Source organism: Prionailurus bengalensis, chromosome A1 (assembly GCF_016509475.1).
Source record: "Prionailurus bengalensis isolate Pbe53 chromosome A1, Fcat_Pben_1.1_paternal_pri, whole genome shotgun sequence".
Classification (NCBI taxonomy): Eukaryota; Metazoa; Chordata; class Mammalia; order Carnivora; family Felidae; genus Prionailurus; species Prionailurus bengalensis.
In genome coordinates this window covers 198,220,086-198,238,420 of record NC_057343.1, presented here as the reverse complement: position 1 = coordinate 198,238,420, position 18,335 = coordinate 198,220,086, and the positions used below count along the sequence as shown (strand labels likewise).

The following is an 18,335-nucleotide window of genomic DNA, read 5'->3' as shown; positions in this document are numbered from 1 at the left end:
TAATTTCAAGCACGTTTGCATCACAATGGAAACATGCCAAATGAACTCAAATTTCTTAATATTTTATTCATATTGGTTAGAGTCACTTTATTTTGCTACTTGTCAGAACACATGTCTTGGGTGGATTTGATTAATTTCCTTCCCTGGAGTCACTAGTCTTAAAAACACCTTAAAAACTGACCTGAAAAGAATGCGGAATAGCTGCCTCAGATACATGTAATCCGGGGCTTCCTCAAAGCGCAGCCCACGACAATAGTTTAAGTACATGGCAAATTCTGCAGGAAACCCCTACAAGTTCAAGAGTTAAAACACAAAGTAAAAAAACAACTTATTTAAGACAGAAAAATAAATGCATTTAAAAATGCAAGTAAAACTTGTTTTTGAGGACAGTGCTTTACTACTACTTTGCCATAAGATCTGAGAACGCAACTAATATGACTTGGTATCCTCATAAATTTAATAAAATTTCATTGTTCTGACCACTTCATCATGTACAGAGAAAATATGGTTCCTTTCCCTACAGTATTATGTCCTTAAATAACTTGGAGAACCCACTTGTTAATTTATTACTTTATCAACGTCTAACAACTCAATGGAAAACAATGAACAAATGACAAAATCGAGGCCGGTAATGTTATTTGCCACAAAGGCACAGTGAACAGGCACTTTCTCTCAGACTCTGAAATTACTTTCTTTTTTGTACTAGAATATACTTACATAAACAGAAAAGTAAAATCACCGAGAGTGCAATCATACAAAGCAACCACTATTGTGATACGGATCAATCCAATGCTTTGTCCTACGAAGACTGGGATTGCCTTTTCTTTTTTCCACAACTGTTATTTTATTTACATAATTTACATATTACTGTTTTGCCACCAACATTATATTCCAAGTATCTTTCTGTGTCATTTTCCAACCTCTTCATAAGCTTCTGAATGGCTGTACAATATCCAAACGAGTGAATACATCATACTTAACTAGTTCCCTGTAACTGGCCATTTAGGCAATTAAAATCTTTCTCTTTTCTAAACAATACTAGTAAGAACACCTGTGGGCATAAACTTTTTCCATTTTCAGTTTCTTAGGAAAGATTCTCCAAAATGTATATAAACATCTCTAAGCCTGTATTTGTTGTTGTTGTTGTTGTTTACTGATTTTTGAGAGGGAGGGAGGGAGGGGCAGAGAGAGAGAGAGAGAGAGAGAGAGAGAGAGAGAGAGAGAGAGAGAGAGGGAGGGAGATGCAATCAGAAACAGCTCCAGGCTGTGAGCTATCTGCACAGAGCCCAGTGTGGGTCTTGAAGCCACAAACCATGAGATTGTGACCTGGGCTGTAGTCTGATGCTTAACCGATTGAGCCACCCAGGCGTCCCTGAGCCTATAGATATTAATCACCAAAAAGATTTTGCCATCACCAATGTAGAAATGCAAAATATTAAAACAAAAATCCCTGCATCCTTCCCCTCAAATGTATGTGAAGAGCTTTACGTTAAAAGAGACAGTCTCTTCCCACAACCTTCCAATTTTGAGAAATTTCTCGTATCCAGAAAACTAAGGTAGGATAAAATGGATATACCTGTAACATTCATCTTTATTGACTGCATTTATGTAAACAGCTTTCATTCTTATATTATTTCACTGTTCGAGAATGGACAGCTGAAACTAATCAGTATATTATACATTTTATTTAAATTCTTAACAAGACATTAAACAGCACATACCAGATGAGCCTGCATTTATGTATTCCAAATAGAGCTAAACAACCAGAAGTTGTTGTTCTTCATGCACTGCTATCTTATGACAGCAGGCAAAACCTTCACAAAAGAAAACTACCAATGCCGTAACTAATACAGATATGAAGTAGTTACCACTGTAACAAGACTGAAAACAATCTCACTACTTTTTAATAATACTAATACTCTGTGTTCACTGCACCCTGACAATTATATGTGGCTAATCCAGAAAGTGAGACCTAGTTCACAATTTCTAGATCAAAATTATACGTAACCCAGAAGCAGACGATGTGCTAACACTCCCTTTCTCTTCCTGAAACATGGCTGACTTTCCCGGTAAGCCAAATGAATCATTCTGCTGCACAGAAATAGTAGTGTACAGAAAATATGTTTTGCTTCCTGAAGTATACAGATTTTAAAGTTGGGGGGGGGAGGGGAGAGTGCGCCTGGGTGACTCAGGGTTAAGCATCCATCTGATTCTTGATCTTGGCTTAGGTCATGATCTCATGGTCCGTGAGATCAAGCCCTGCATCAGGCTCTGCCCTGACAGCACGGAGCCTGCTTGGGATTCTTTTGTCTCCCTCTCAAAAACAAACTTAAAACAAAAAAAAGTTATCTGGGGGCACCATTAAGACAAGAACATTTTATTCATGGACCTACAATATATTTATTAATTTAAAACAAATCCCGAATCTCAGAAAAGAACATAGTCTCTTACCCACCCCAATCCCTCCTTTAACTGTAGATCTGGAGAAGGAAAAAGGAAATTTGCGGATAGGGAGACATAAAAACACCACTTTCCCCCTTCCACAAAGTACTATTTCAACTCCATGTTGACTTCCCAACACCCAACTATATAATTATATACGGTCTTCTAATTATGTCGGTTACGCCACTGTTGTCTCAAAGATGACCAGGTGGTTTTCTTTCTATGTAAGAGACCACGGTTATCCAACATGAAACCGACAGCTCTCCATTCTCAACTCCTAGGCTTCTCTACAAAGCTTGAGATTTAAGAGAAATGAGCCTGATTCCAACTGTCGCCTATATTGTCCACCACTGGCTATTTTTGGAATACTGTGATATGCCTTTGTCTCCCTACTGCTTGATATGCCTGCCAACTGCCGATATCCATTATTTTCTGGCACCAGTTTAGGGATGAGAATATTTATTCTCTCACGAACTAGTGAGGTTCCACTAGACAACTTTACATGCCCTTTGTTTCCCCCTCTAGTTTTTAACAGATTACAGAACCCAAACAAATGAGAAACATAAAATATTTATTTGAAATGATTCCTAAAGGGATGCCTGGATGGCTTAGCTAGTTAAGCTTGGGTATCAGCTTGGGTTGTGATCTTGAGGTTGCGGGATGGAGTCCCGCATAGGGCTCTGTACTTAGTGTGGAGCTTGCGTGGGATTCTCCCTCTTCCAATCTCTCAAAATAAGTAGACATTTTTAAAAAATAAAATGGTTCATATATTCAAGCTACTCTTAAAGATACTTAGAATCATCAAAAAGTAAATTAAAAACGGTAGTAGCTAGCTACCTCATAGGATGTTTAAGTTCCAGGACAGGCAAATAAAATGCTCCCTCTTCTTGGATTATTTATTATTTTAAAAAAAAAAAAAAAAAAAAAAAGGCCTCAAGCACACTTGCCTTACATAAAACTTCAACAGGAGTGGACATCTTCTTTTCACTTATCTTTTCATATTTTTGCTTTTTTGTCGCAGCCTGTGGAAAATAAGAATCAAACCACATAGACATAGTCAATACTATCGAGAAGAACCGTGTTAGTTTAACCCACTAGACATAAATGTCAACATGAGATTCAGGAGAAATCATACCTTAGAATTAAAACCAAATCAAAGTAAATAAAACATACCCAACCCCCACCCAAACTCATAGCTCTTTACCGGTGTTTCTACCTCAAGAACATTTTTAGCTATTAGGAAAGGGTAAGTCTAATAGGAACATGATTTAAGTAAAAATGGGTGAAGTCAAATCTGAAATGTGTTTTCATAATCAATAGTCAACACAAGGGCAAAAGTAAAGGCAGCTCAATACCAACAAAAGCGCTCATCATTTAGTAACATTAGTAAGTTACGTTATGTCAAAATACTTCTCCAGTGTAAAATTGACTCATTTTTGATAGAGCTATCCACACAAGCACTGAGCAATTTATCTAATTCACAGATGCTAAATAAACACAGGGACCATTTTCCTTTAAAGGAACAATAAAGTATCAGAATAGCCATTAAATTCTAGGACACAGTGATTTTATCATTAACAGACACTCACAAAAATCAAGGTGAAACTCCTAATTAATAGGAGCAAATGTTAGGATAATTAAATAATATAGCTAGTAGTATTACTAGACGAACCAGTTTTACTACACATAAAAGTCTTCCTTTTCAACACACTGGCAACACATCAAAATCAGAAAGCCTCCACCTTTAATTAGCCCACGTCAATTTCCATTCGGATAAAGCTACTGGTTACCAGTGGTATCTGCTTACTGTCCCAAAGGAAATTGTTCTTCAGGCCTGACAATGGGATTCTATTAATTCTTGCTGAAGCGATCAGATTTTATTCTCCCAATAAAAGGTTAAAATAAAGTTAATTCACTCTCAGAAAGCTTTAGGTTTCAAAGGGACCTTAAAGTTCATCTCCAATGTGTATTTTTATTCTTAAAACAAAACAAAAAGACTGGTAATGGAAGTCTGGTTTACCTTTAGTCCTTGCCAGGGCAGGCTGGTTCTATTAAAATACATCAAAACATATCCTAATGATTCCATGTCATCTCGGCGACTAGAAAAGAAAATGTAAATTTACGAGCTGGAATTATTATGGAAAGCATCTGGAAAAAAAAAGCCAGGTACACAAGAAGTTTTCCCAAGCGAAGAGAAAGAGCAATTTGGTGGCTTGTGAAAGAAGGTACTTAGAGTAATAAGAAAGTTCATAACGAGTTACTTCTAAACAAAATTTTCTCACAGAATACAAAATTATAAAATCCAACACAGTCCTGCAATTTAATTTCTAAAGAGCAAAAAGGATTTAGCGAGACAACTTTCTAAATGAGGTTAATGAAGAAGATAGAACAAAGTACAAAGTAGCAGGACACTTTTAAGTTTTGCAGAAGCTCCTAAAAACTAACTTGGGGGATGCTGAAATAAATTAGCATTTCATTTTTTTAAGTTTATTTTTGAGACACACACACACACACACACACACACAGAGAGACAGAGAGAGAGAGAGACAGAGAGAGAGAGAGAGAGACAGAGAGAGAACACAGCAGAGTAGGGGCAAAGAGAGAGGGAATCCCAAACAGGTTCCTTGCGCACCAACAGCGTGGTGATGGGGCTCAAACTTATGAACCATGAGATCATGACCGGGGCCAAAATCAAGAGTCAGATGCTTAACTGACTGAGCCACCCAAGCTCCCCAATTAACATTTTAAAGCCAATTAATGATGCATGTGAATATATATATATACATACACACTGAACATTTCCTAAGCTTAAGATCCTTCTCTTGAGGTTCCCGAACCTAGAAGCATATCATTTATCATTTCTATGCTTGTTTTAAGGAATAAAAATTGATCGATAAAAGAGGAAGGGAAGATGAAAGACCAGAAAAAAATAGAAGATAGAAGAAATAGAAAAAGCACCGAGATCATGACAATGTTTACTTCAAATCAGATCCTATTAATTTATGTAGGAGTGAAAAGCAGAACATGAGACGGCCCACCAACCCCCTCTTAGTTCATTAGGACTCAGGTAACATTTTCCTTGTAAAACTAAATAACTAAAACATTATTTTCCAAACTCAACTTGCATCACTAAAATATAAAAATTCAAGATCAGCATGAAGAAAATAAGTACTACTGTCTTCAGTTGCAAGTAAACAAACAAACATCAAGATAAAATTACATTTATGCTTCTAATTTTCCATCACGGAGTATTTTCTCCCCAAGAGACAACCTTCAACAAAGAAACAAAAGGTCTCTCGTTTAACTGGCATCACAGCACTGACTAAAGCTCAACAGGTAAAAGAATTAATAAGCGTCCTTCAAATCTTCAGCCAAGAGACATCTTTAGGCATCATAAGAAACTAGTTAAAATATTTCCAAAACCCATTAGTGGCTTTTGCTATGGATCTGAGAAACACATTCATTTTTCAAACTTACCTCTGTTCAATACCGAGATGTGCATTGATGCTAGCATATCGGGCGGTGCCAGTGAGATTTTTATCTTCTCTGTATGGTATGTGTTGCCTTGTCCTGTTGTCTCTGTACTTTTTGGCCAAACCAAAATCAATAAGGAATAACTTTAAAAGAAAATAAAGGGATATTAGGTTTCCAACCTTGCTCAGTTGAACTGCTGCTTACTCATTCAACAGCATCTATTCTATCTTGTTCAATTATATCAAAATAAAGTATCGTAAGCGAAACAGATAATGAACAAACTTAACATTCCAGTAAGTTTTTTCTAGTTCTCATCAATAAATCAAGTTAAAGCAAATACAGTTAAATGGTTGATCCTTGTCAGCTGAACCAACTTCACAGGCCCAGTTTATTACATACTCGGGAGCCTGTCTTTAGAAAAGTAGTGAAGAAATATATACATGCTTCATAGCAGAGTTGAAAAGCGTGCTGTGTGCCATAATGAAACCTGACATCCTGTTACTGTTGGTAAACAAGCATGAGGTTTCAAAAACTGAACGTAAGCTATCTGGAATTCTTCCATTTTGCAAAGGCTATTCTTCCTTCAGTATAGCAACAGAATGTTCATTATCTAAAATAAGACAACTTGGAAAAGTTTGATATTGACAACAAAACCAATATTTTTATTAACAAAAAAAATAAGCATTTTTAAAACAAGCATGCATTACATTCTACTGCTTCCCACTGATATTTATCCATTCATCAGGTTAAACTTCTGGGAAATATAAATATGGATCTAAAATCTTAAAAAAAGCACTTAGTATCTATTTACACCAAGATAACTTACAATTAGCAGTTTAAAGGAGCTAACTAAAAACAAGACTAGTATTTTAGAACAAAATAATGTTTAGTGCTATCATGTTTATATGGGACACATGGGAGTAAGATATGTTTCTAATGTAGCTAATTTTTGAAGGAAAAAAAACCCCTATTTTTGACAAAAAAGAAAAAAAAATCCAGTATTTATTTACGTACCTTCTAAAGCAAAATAAATAATCTTTATTTCAAATTTTAGTCTTTATCATAAATTCTCTTATTAAAGTTATGTCTACAAAGATTATCCAACAGGCAGGTCTAGGTGCCCTTTTAGTACCTAGCCCTAGACCTTTTTTTCCCTAGTTGTGCCTACGTTTTCTAGTTTTTCTTTCCATTAGGCAGACTTTGGCTCCCTTCTGTCCAGTTTACAATCTATGACATCCTAAGAAACCCATCACCTAGCCTCTTAGGGTGTGTGTAAGAATAAAGTAATTGAGGGGGCCTGCGTGGCTCAGTTGGTTAAACATCTCACTTCAGCTCAGGTCATGATCTCATGGTTTGTGAGTTGGAGCCCCACGTCGGGCTCTGGGTTGACAGCTCAGAGCCTGGAGCCTGCTTCAGATTAGATTCTGTCTCCCTCTCTCTTTGCCCCTCTCCCACTCATGCTCTGTCTCTCTCTCAAAAATAAATAAACATTAAAAAAAATTAAAAACAAACAAAAAATAAAGTGATTGATTTGGGTGAAAAAAAAATCTGATCAAGTGCCTCTCTTAGGAGGGTAAAAAACACTTCTATGGAAGGGCACCTGGCTGGCTCAGTTGGTGGAGCATGCAACTTGTAACCTTGGGGTTTTGAGTTCGAGTCCCACGTTGGGGGTAGATATTACTTTAAGAAAAATCTTTAAAAAAAAAAAAAAGGCAGGCCTTTTTTATACACTGGATGGGAAAAGACATTGAGGTTTGAGCTTATTGTCACCAAGGTAACAAGGACATACCTATTTTCCCCTGGTCTACTATGAAAGAATGAAGAGCAAATTTTTAGTAAAATTTAACTGGATCATGAGACCTATCTAGTAAGATTAAATTCACTTCCTCGGCAATCGCATTATTATACGACCAAGAGAAAGTCTTAGAACACACAAAGAGAAATAAAGCTCACACTCCTACTTTTCTCTTGATATGAGAATGGGTTCAGTACACAAATATTAAAATAAGCAAAATACATTTCTGTTAAGCAAACCAAAAAGCATGACTTAAGTTCTGCAGATTCACACTGAAAAGAAAACAAGGCAAAAACAAACACAAAAAGACATCCAGCTTCACAGTATTTTTTTAAATGCCCATAAGAATTACGTGAGTTTTAAACAAAAGGCAATTAAGACAAAGACTCTCCTCTAAAGGACATTTCCTAGGATTGCTTCTTTTAGTACTTCAAAATGGAGGAGAAAATAAGAATAACTCTGACAAATTAGATCTGATAGTGTCCTTCATGTCCAAGTCTACATTCAGTTGCTCCATTTGCAACTCAATGACCAGACATTTTCTCACAACTTTTTAAAAGATTGTTCCATGAAAGCTCAATGTTCTCTAGTGTTCTTTCTTTCCACAATGCTAAAGGATGAAATGTAGTTTTAGAAAACAAAAAATAAATACAAACACTGTCTTCTCAAATATTTCAATCTTTAATATCAAAACAAAAAACTACAAAGGAAATAAAACAACTTAAATTTTCTCCTCTTATAAAAACTGAAAGTAAGTCAGGAAAAATAATTTCACTGCTAAGCAAAGGTGAAAGTAAGAACAAATAACTGAAAAAGAAAGCTACTTAACATAAAAAAAATTTTTTAATCTCTTGGTAGTTCATGATCTTCTGGTACCTATCAAGCTTCTTTAGTAGTTCTCTGCTTTGAATTTAAAAAATGAATATACACAAAATGGAAGTGTTTACGTGACACCATGTTTCCAAGGATACAACCAAACAGCCGCAAATATGTAAAGGGAGAACCAAACAAGGAAAAGTCAATGTTCAGTAAGTCATAAGATAATATATTTTTATACATTTGCATATGCAAAAGAAGTCTAATTTCTCTGGTGGGTCAAGCTGCTTTTCTGTGAATTTTTATTTTGTGTTCTAAGTAAAATTTGTGCCTGTTTTACAGAATGCAGTCTATTCTTCAAAGGCATGTGGGAGTGAATTAATGTTGGGCATAGTGGGATAACTTCATTCAGCAGAGGTGCATTTTATTTTAGCAGAGGTGTTTTTAGAAACACTATCGATAATTTTAGTTTTTAGTTTAATCTGGCAATTTTTCACCTAACGAGGGTCACATTTCCTTGCCCTTTCAAAACATTCACAGGATCACTTTTCCTCACAACCCAGCTAATCTGTATGTAGAAAATATAATCGATTCAATGTCATTTTATGGAAGTTACTAAATGATTATGTTATAAAATAGAAGTCGTGTGAATGAATGGATAAGCAAAAATGGGGAACTAGATGCTTTACAAAGTGCCTAATTACCCACCATCCTCTCTCTCTCCCCACCTCAGATCTAGTCACAACAGTTACTATTTCTCCGTGAATAAAAATAAGTTTGAGTTTCAGAAACCAGTAACAGCAGAAGATGATCCCTGGAATAATGCTGGGCAGTACAGAGAAGGATTAAATGATTACTCAGATGATGCATGTGGTACAAAGTATGGAACATACTTTGAAACTATACCAAATTCAACTTATCTTTTTTGATTACTCATGCCAATACTTCCTTCTCAGTGTATACTAAATTGACTGATTAACATTCACTTCTTTGCTCAAGAGCTTAACAAAGTTGGCCAACTTCTATGAAAAAAAGAAGTGGAGACTTCCACTTACATAAAAAAATTTTTTTAAGAAAAGTACTGGGGTGTTTATTACTTAGCCTGTCAAACACTCAATCATCAGGTTATGCATTAATTTATCTTGCATGTTATTAATGGTAATTGTTTGCTAAGTGCTTCAATTATGTTACTGTTACATTGTTAGACTGCAATGTCTCCTAGTTCCAGAGCACATGATGCTCTTTGAGCATTTAATGCCATTTGGCTGAAGTCGGAGAATTCACATATTTAGGTAAAATCAATTCTAGACACACTAGATCTGAAATCTGGTCTACACTTACCTGAAGTTCACTAGGGAAGGGGAAGAGAATTGAGGCAGAATATATTCATCATACAGCACTGATGCAACTGAATTTAGATATATTTCATGCATTAAAAGTTCTGCAACTCCAAATACATTCTTAAAAACTAAAGTCTAGCTCAAGTTTACCATTAGATAAAGAATTTCAATACTAGACCAACATATCATTTCCTCATGTGGATGTTACAGATCTAAACATAATCCTGTTTTCATTTAGGTTTTCTCTACACTTTACAAGCTTTAAGCAAAAGCCACAAAAAAACATCTTAGTAATGTTATATGTTTGCCAAGTATGTCTGAATAATGCCAACGTAAGAGATGCTTGAGCAAGATCTACATTCTCCAGAATTAAAACAAAACAAAAATAATCAAAAGAAAACAATAAAAAAGAAAAGCACATGAATTTGGGATTGAGGTTGGAATAGGAGACAGTTTCAGACCTGGTTTAATCCTGAGAAAGATGGGTCCTGAGAAGTACTAACAGTCATGCTTCTTTTCCTCTTCCCCACTGGAGATTCTAAACACTAAACAGACAATAGAGGGTGGCAGTGCATCAAACAGTATTGCTTACATTGCAACAATGGCCGGCGCAGACAGGCAACACCGAGGCATTAGAGAAAGAACAGGGTAGCCAAATGCCATCCTTCTTCCACCAAGCACTGTAGCTTCTCAGTTTTCCAAATAAGAATCACATGCTCGAGAACATTTGAATTCTGGAAAATACTCAAGTTTTTAATGCCACTATATTGTGTCACTGCCTGAATCAGGGATAGCAATGGTGACATTTGGCTCTTTAATAGTTTCATCAAAAATGGGGAATTTGGCTCTGCAATATTTGGTACCACAATCTGCCCTTCCCCCAAAAAAGATTGTACAGGGGAAAAAAATCTTCAGTAAGGAAGAGGTAGAAGGCATTTAGTCACCTCAAAATTGGTTTTCATAAGCATGCAGGGCTGATTACTGGAAGAGATGAATAAATTCACTAAGATCGGAGTGGTCACTCCTAAATATCAAATTCAGAACAATTTTCCAAGTAAGAAATTTGACTTAAAAAAAAAAAAATCAACCTCAAAAGCCCCCCATTTGTTCCCACGAATAGAAAACTACTAGAACAAACTAACCAAAGACTCCAGTCTCATAAAACTGGCATGTTTTTCAAACTACAATACAGAAAGAAAACACTAAAAACCAACTACAGAAACAAAACACTAATCTAAAATGTTCAAGAACAACATTTAGAATTTGAATCTTAGTTAAGTGAAACACTGCACTTCTACCCTAGGGACTCTCTGAATCTATTAACAGCAAGCAGCTCCACAATATTTTTTAGTATCTCTAAAGAGGACACAAGAGCCTAAAAAGGTTTTCATCATGGGGCAAACTGGACATCCTAACACAACTATGTAATTAACAAAGCTATTTTTAAAAGGGGGGCAGGGAGCAAAGAGTTATTATCTAGGTCATCATTTAATTTTAAGACAAAAACCATGTACTGCAATGTCAACATGCAGAACACAAGATCACATGAGGATAGTGGGTCTTTTATCAGGAAGAAAATAGGGAAGGGGGGGGGCTGGGAAATGGCCAAAGATCAGGGTCAAACTAACAGACATGCCCCAAAAATTAAGACCAGTAAAATTTTTTTCAATTAAACCACCAGGTTTTACAATAACAATTAAGAACCTGGATGCTTCAGAGAGAGAAGCTACATAATATTTAAAAATAAACAAAGATGCAATTTGGGAATGGCAAGGTAAGTTATATGTAGATATACACACCTTTCATTATTTAAAGGTTAGCTTACAAAAAAATTTAAATTCCTAAAACTTGGTCAGACCAACATCAATGTCTCACGCATTAGCAAATAACACCAGTTCTAATGGTAATGGCTACAAGTTGGCATTCATACAGGCAAACAAAGGTAAACATTTATAGCCAGACCTAAAAAACACCAAACACTTCCTAATGACTTAATAAAACAAATGGGAATCTTCCTTCCAAAAACAAAACAAAAACCCCCACAAAAACCAAAAAGCCCCATGTTGTCCTGAAGTTGAGAATTTCTATCAGATCATCAGATCACAACATGCTTAGTGCATTGCCAATGCTGCCTGTCTGCCCGAGCTCAACATTGAATCGATAAATAAAGCAATTCACTCAATAAAACTAATCATTGCAGAAAAATTTCAACACAATTAGTTTCTAACTGCAATCATGCGTCACTAGCTCAAACCCAATCACCCCATACGTTCAACCATTCTGAGACCCCAATGAATACTAATTTTGTTGTATGAACATTCATTTCACTTGACTATATTTTCCTTTAAAAGGGGGAGAAGGGGTAGAGAATCCACCCAACTTGGCACCCAAGTAAGAAACTGTCAACTACTTTTGAAGCAGGCCCAAAAGTTAACCTTTTGAATACACAAATCCAAGGACTGAAGAATTCTCATTATGATCATGCTCAGTCAGCAAATGTTAACGCCATGGTGACAGATGGGTCAGTGGTCCCCACGCTGGCACAAGCACATATATTGCAAAAACCCACGCTTCAGTGACAAAGGTTAAAATCTGATTTTAGCATTCAGGAAAAAATGTATATGGGGTTTTTTACTATTTCAACGAATGAAAAATAGATACAACTTTTGAATAGTTAAATAACAGATGATTACATTTCATTAGAAAGCCCTTGGGAATTTTATATTTCCATACAGATAATTAACCTGGGTTGGGTAAGTTGGAAGAAAATTTATTTCAAGTTACTAAGTTAATAAGAGTTAGCTGATTATCCTTTAGCACAATCTTTTAAAGCAATCATCAACAGCAAATACAATTTCCTATGACTTTTTAAAGATTCAAAGTTTACCAAAGCAATTCTTGGAGTTTTTACTCTTTGCTCTTTCATGCAGAGAACATTTGACTAACCTTATTACAGTGACGCCCAATACCCATTAGGAAGTTATCTGGTTTAATGTCTCTGTGTATAAAATTCTTTGTATGCACATATTCAATTCTACTGATCATCTGGAAAAAAGGAGGGGGGGAGAGATAATCATGTGATTTGAATTGTGAAAAAAGAAAGCAACACATTATTTCTCAATTATTTCAGTATCTCAATTATTTTTCAAGATCCCAGGCATTAAATTCACAAAAACAGTGCTAGACAAAATTAAATGTAAAGGGCAACCAGGCTCCCCATATATCTCTAGACTGATGAATATCTAAGCATAAACCCGCCCCATTCTTTGGCATGTTCTAGTATTAACGATTATAAATATGACAATCATCTAACCTGACAGAAAGAACTGATGTTTGCAATTTTTAAATTATAAAATAGTAAGTTTAGAATTGTTTCAGTTAGGAAAAGCTAAATCATCAACTTTCCACCCCAATTCTATGCCACCTGAGGTAACCTATGTTAGAATAGCCTGGCATTATCCATTTCTGTGATCTTAAACATACATACATTCACGAACTCAAGACACACATATAATTGGGAACAGAAGGTGTTGACCAACTGAAAGATAGAAGTTGCTACTGTTTTAAATTGGAATGGGAGCATCCTATTCATTTTATTCTTGTTGGCTTGTTTTTAACTAAACAACCCAAACATTCCCAGAAGTCAGTAGCATATACAACATAAACATAACACATGGGGACATATACATGCTGGGTTTTACTTCTTAGATGCTTTTTGAACTCTCCCATGTTTTTTCTCCACACTTCAGTAATAACATTCAAATCACATTCAAAAACTGAATAGGAAGCCTGTCATTCCAACAACCTCTTCTTAATTGCTTGGACATTCTGCCAAGTTGAACGGTATAGGTCTTTGGCATTAGGTTCTCCCCGATCATCCCAACTTAAATTATTTCCATTGTTCCCAGTATCTTCCCACTGTAAACAATAATGCTATTAATATATTTAAATATATCCTTATCTGGGCATCTGGGTGCCTCCGTCAGTTAAGCACCCGACTTCGGCTCAGGTCATGATCTCATGGTTTTTGAGTAGGAGCCTGCGTCGGGGTCAGTGCTGTCAGCATGCAGAGCCTGCTTTGGATTCTCTGTCCCCGCCTCTCCCTGCCCCTCCTCTGCTCATTCTCTCTCTCAAACCAATTGATTAAACCAATTGATTTAAACCAATCAATCAATTCTTACCTACTGGTGCTTTTATTCCTATGGACTATAAACCCCATACAATTAATTGTAGGGAGAGTCGGTTGAAGCAGCTATCATTTTGATAGGTGGCATCAGAATGTCTTTCAACACAGGCTCTAACAATTCATTTCCCAGCAGTACTTAAGAATATTCTTCTTCCCACTGGCAAACTTTAATTCTTTCTAAATTCTGTCAATGGCAGGTATTGACCTCACTTCTACTTCCCTAACACTTGGTTTAAAAGTCTTCTCATTGGGGCGCCTGGGTGGCGCAGTCGGTTAAGCGTCCGACTTCAGCCAGGTCACGATCTCACGGTCCGTGAGTTCGAGCCCCGCGTCGGGCTCTGGGCTGATGGCTCAGAGCCTGGAGCCTGTTTCTGATTCTGTGTCTCCCTCTCTCTCTGCCCCTCCCCCGTTCATGCTCTGTCTCTCTCTGTCCCAAAAATAAATAAACGTTGAAAAAAAAATTAAAAAAAAAAAAAAAGTCTTCTCATTTACTATCTTATGAACTATCAATCTATACTCTGTCCATTATTTTTTTGGCTTGTCCTAGTCTTGTCAATTTTAAGAATTCTTTGCACATAACAATCTTTTTATTTACGTTTGTTATGTAAATACATTTTAATTTTAAAAAAACTGTCTTGTAACTTTATGGCATCACTTTTAATCCCTTCTGTGTCTTAATTTTCAAATTATCAAATATGTCTAAGTGTCTATAAGATACTTAGAAGCATCTGAAAATGTTTTCAATATCCAAAGACTATTACCTTTCTACCCATATGTTCTTGCTCTTCTCAGTAGTATGTGTCAGGATTCTATTTTTTATTTGTCCCCATTTTTCCTAGAGCTTTTATTACCATACAGATTGTGAACCTTGACAAGTGTCTCTTGAAGCCAAATTTGTAATCTCTAGCTTAAACTATTTATACTCAAGGAAGTAGCTGTATACAATGTCCAAACAGTACTTTTAGTTATAGCAGCAACTTGTACTTTATTAACGGAACTAAAACAAAACATTCAGCCCACTTAATGTACTTATTTGTCCTAACTAAGTGATACCCATCATTAAATCAGGATCATTAACTTGTTGGGAAAAGGTTCGGCAAAGATAATAAATGGCACCAACTACTTACCTTCAAGTGTTATTAATGTATCATATACACAGCAAGACTTAGCAGTTACCTCCTTAAACCACTGCTTTCTCACGACACCCTTCCTTGAACTACTTTTTTTCTGTTAACAGTGTACCCCATATAGACTTCTATCACAGAAATCTTGAACATCGTATTTTTTGTTTCTCTAACTTCTACACTCCTAGAAGAAAGGGACTAGAGTTCTTATTCTTCTTTGCATCCTCCAGTGCTAAGTAAAGCAGCAGCCCCGAATAAATGTTCTCTGTATGAATACCTCTGTGTTACTGAACCTACAGCATATAAACTCTTTTACTAGGATTCACTCATGTTACTTAAAACATAGAAGGATTTTTACCTTTCAATGTTTGAATTCTTACCATACCACAAATAAAACAATGTAATTTGCTAATATTGGTTGAGCCCCTCAGTTTTTATGTTAACCTTACTGGAAATGTCGATGCTGATTACAGAGACTGAACACTATTTTCTAATCCTTTGGTTTTATACTCTTACCATCTCATTTTACTTCAACATCCAATCTAAATTTTAAAAATATTCTCTTCCACAGCACTGAGTTTAACCTGAAACATTTCCATCATTTTCCTGCCCTTGTTTCTTGACCAAAATTTAAAATCATAAGTTCCTTGGGGCGCCAGGGTGGCTCAGTCGGTTGAGCGTCCAACTCTTGATTTCGGCTCAGACCATGATCTTACGGTTCCGTTGAGACTGAGCCCCATGTTGGGCTTTCCCCTGACAGCCTGAAGCCTGCTTTCCATTCTCTCCCTCTCCCCGCCCCACCCCCACCCCTCCTCTACTTACATGTGTACACGCGCGCTCTCTCTCAAAAAGATAAACTTAAAAAAACTACTTAAAATTACAAATTCCTTGACATTTACCTATCATCTTTAACCATATTATCCACTACCTGAAGGCTTGTTCCTGATATCATTCCCCCATCTTAAAACTCTTTAAAATCATTTTTCTTATTTTGTTAAGACAAAAAAATAAAAGTTCTGGCTTTATATATATTATATATATATTACACATACATAACATATATATACAATATGTAATATATATACTATATATGTGTATATATATATTATATATATATTTTTTTTTAACAAAGTTTATGTATTTTGAGAGAAGAGAGAACCAGAGTGGAGGGGCAAACAGAGTGGGAGACAAAGGATCCAAAGCAGGCTCTGTGCTGACAGCAGAGAGCCCATTTGGGGGCTCAAACTCCCAGACCATGAGATCATTCATGACCTGAGCTGAAGTCGGATGCTTAATCTACTGAGCTACCCAGGCACCCTGGCTTTAAAACAATTTAACCTTCAGCCAGTGCATGAATTTAATTCATGACATTTTCAAAATTTCCCCGGTTTTGCTTAAATACTAGCAATGGCTGAGAATTCATTACTTCAAGAAACATTTACTTGGTCAAAAATTCTTCCATAAATTATTTCAGTACTGTTTTCCTCAAAACTATAGCTTTCAGGGGGCGCCTGGGTGGCTCAGTCGGTTAAGTGTCCAACTTCGGCTTAGGTCATGATCTCACAGGTTTGTGAACTCGAGCCCTTGTCAGCAGAGCCTGTTTCAGATCCTGTCCCCCCCTCTCTGTGTCCCTCCCCTGCTCATACTCACTCTCAAAAATAAACATTAAAAAAAAGTATTAAAAATTAAAAAAATATATATGTAGCTTTCCTAAGGGCCCCACACATAATGTACAACATCCAATTCACTTATCCAAAACTTCTACATATTTATATTTCCCTCCATATATACTGAGCCCTTTCAAAAATCTTATAAAGAAACCTGCTATATTCTACACTGAAACAGACTGCATCTGATGTAACAGCTTGAAAAGTACTTTTCTACAGGTGAATAACAAACGAATATAATCCATTTCTATCCTATGACCACAGGAAAACATCTTTAAGTTGTGTTAGAGAAAAGTACACTTGAGTGCGCACAACCTATATATATATATATATATATTTTGCTGAACATAAGATTGACACACAGGATTATACACACCCTGGTTTATGAAAATTTACATTACAGTTAAATAGTAGTATTCTCAATTTTTATTTTCATCCACATTTCACATACCTGGTCAGCTAACATAAGTACAGTTTTCATTGTGAACCTTCTTGAACAGAAATTGAAGAGGTCTTCAAGGCTGGGTCCGAGAAGATCCATGACTAGCACATTGTAGTCTTTTTCCTGACCATACCACCTAACAAAAGGGGAAAAGAGAGGGCTTTATGAAAAGCTGATTATCATTTAATATCACTAAATTTTCAAAATTCTTAAGCCCGAATAATAGGATAGTTTTTACTTCTCCGGATGCCCGGGTGACTGATTATGGCTCAGGTCATGATCTTGCAGTTCATGGTTAGAGCCCCACATTGGGGCTGCAGTGCAGAGCCTGCTTGGGTTTCTCTCTCTCCTTCTCTCTCTCTCTGCCCCTCCCCTTCATGTGCATGCTATCTCTCTCAAAAATAAGTAAACATTTAAAAAAAAAAAAAAAAGATGGCTTTACTTTTCTAGTTAGGTTCCTCAAAAAGTTAAAAATAGAACTGCCCTATGACCCAACAATTGCACAACTAGGTATTTACCCAAAGGACACAAAAATACTGATTCATGGGGGAAACACCTGCACCCCAATGTTTATAGCACCATTATCAACAATAGCCAAATTATGGAAAGAGCCCAAATGTCCACTGACTGATAAAGAAGATGTGTGTGTGTGTGTTATGTACATATACACACATGCACACTCTCTCTCACACACAATGGAATATTACTCAGCCATCAAAAAGAATGAAAGCTTGCCACTTGCAATGATGTGGACGGAGTTAGAGTGTACTGTGCTAATAATAAGCAAATGACTCAGAGAAAGACAAGTATGATTTCATTCATATGCAGAATTTAAGAAATAAAACAGATGAACATGGGGGAAGGGGGCAAAGAGGGGAGAGGGGAAGACAAGCCATAAGAAACCCTTAACTACAGATAACTGAGGTTGGATGGGATAAACGGATGATGGGTATTAATGGAGGTCACTTGTAATGAGCACTGGGTATTACATGTAAGTGATGAATCATTAAATTCTACTCCTGAAACCAGTATTATACTATATGTTAACT

General features: G+C 36.2%; 1 protein-coding gene and 1 long non-coding RNA gene across 10 annotated transcripts in view; one reads left to right on the top strand and one right to left on the bottom strand.

The window, feature by feature from the left end:
• Nucleotides 1-18,335, bottom strand: part of CSNK1A1 (casein kinase 1 alpha 1) — a 48,601-nt gene that overhangs the window by 10,584 nt on the left and 19,682 nt on the right. For 5 of the 9 annotated variants that reach the window (XR_006299963.1, XR_006299968.1, XM_043598185.1 and 2 more), the window contains exons 3-9: nt 17,296-17,422; nt 12,814-12,912; nt 10,329-10,412; nt 5,920-6,059; nt 4,463-4,541; nt 3,390-3,464; nt 182-288 (exon numbers count right to left, since the gene is read on the bottom strand). Coding sequence is in view for 5 of the 9 variants with exons in the window: in XM_043598185.1 (XP_043454120.1) it covers nt 182-288; nt 3,390-3,464; nt 4,463-4,541; nt 5,920-6,059; nt 10,329-10,412; nt 12,814-12,912; nt 17,296-17,422 (711 nt within the window). In the remaining 4 variants the exon portion in view is untranslated. The remainder of the gene's footprint in view (nt 1-181; nt 289-3,389; nt 3,465-4,462; nt 4,542-5,919; nt 6,060-10,328; nt 10,413-12,813; nt 12,913-17,295; nt 17,423-18,335) is intronic. The other 4 variants (XR_006300000.1, XR_006300002.1, XM_043598189.1 and 1 more) reach the window with 1 other exon arrangement.
• Nucleotides 1-18,335, top strand: part of LOC122493666 — a 27,652-nt gene extending 9,317 nt beyond the window's left edge. Inside the window, exons 2-4 of the long non-coding RNA XR_006300007.1 lie at nt 5,015-5,029; nt 11,015-11,020; nt 18,248-18,335. This is a non-coding gene — a long non-coding RNA (uncharacterized LOC122493666). The remainder of the gene's footprint in view (nt 1-5,014; nt 5,030-11,014; nt 11,021-18,247) is intronic.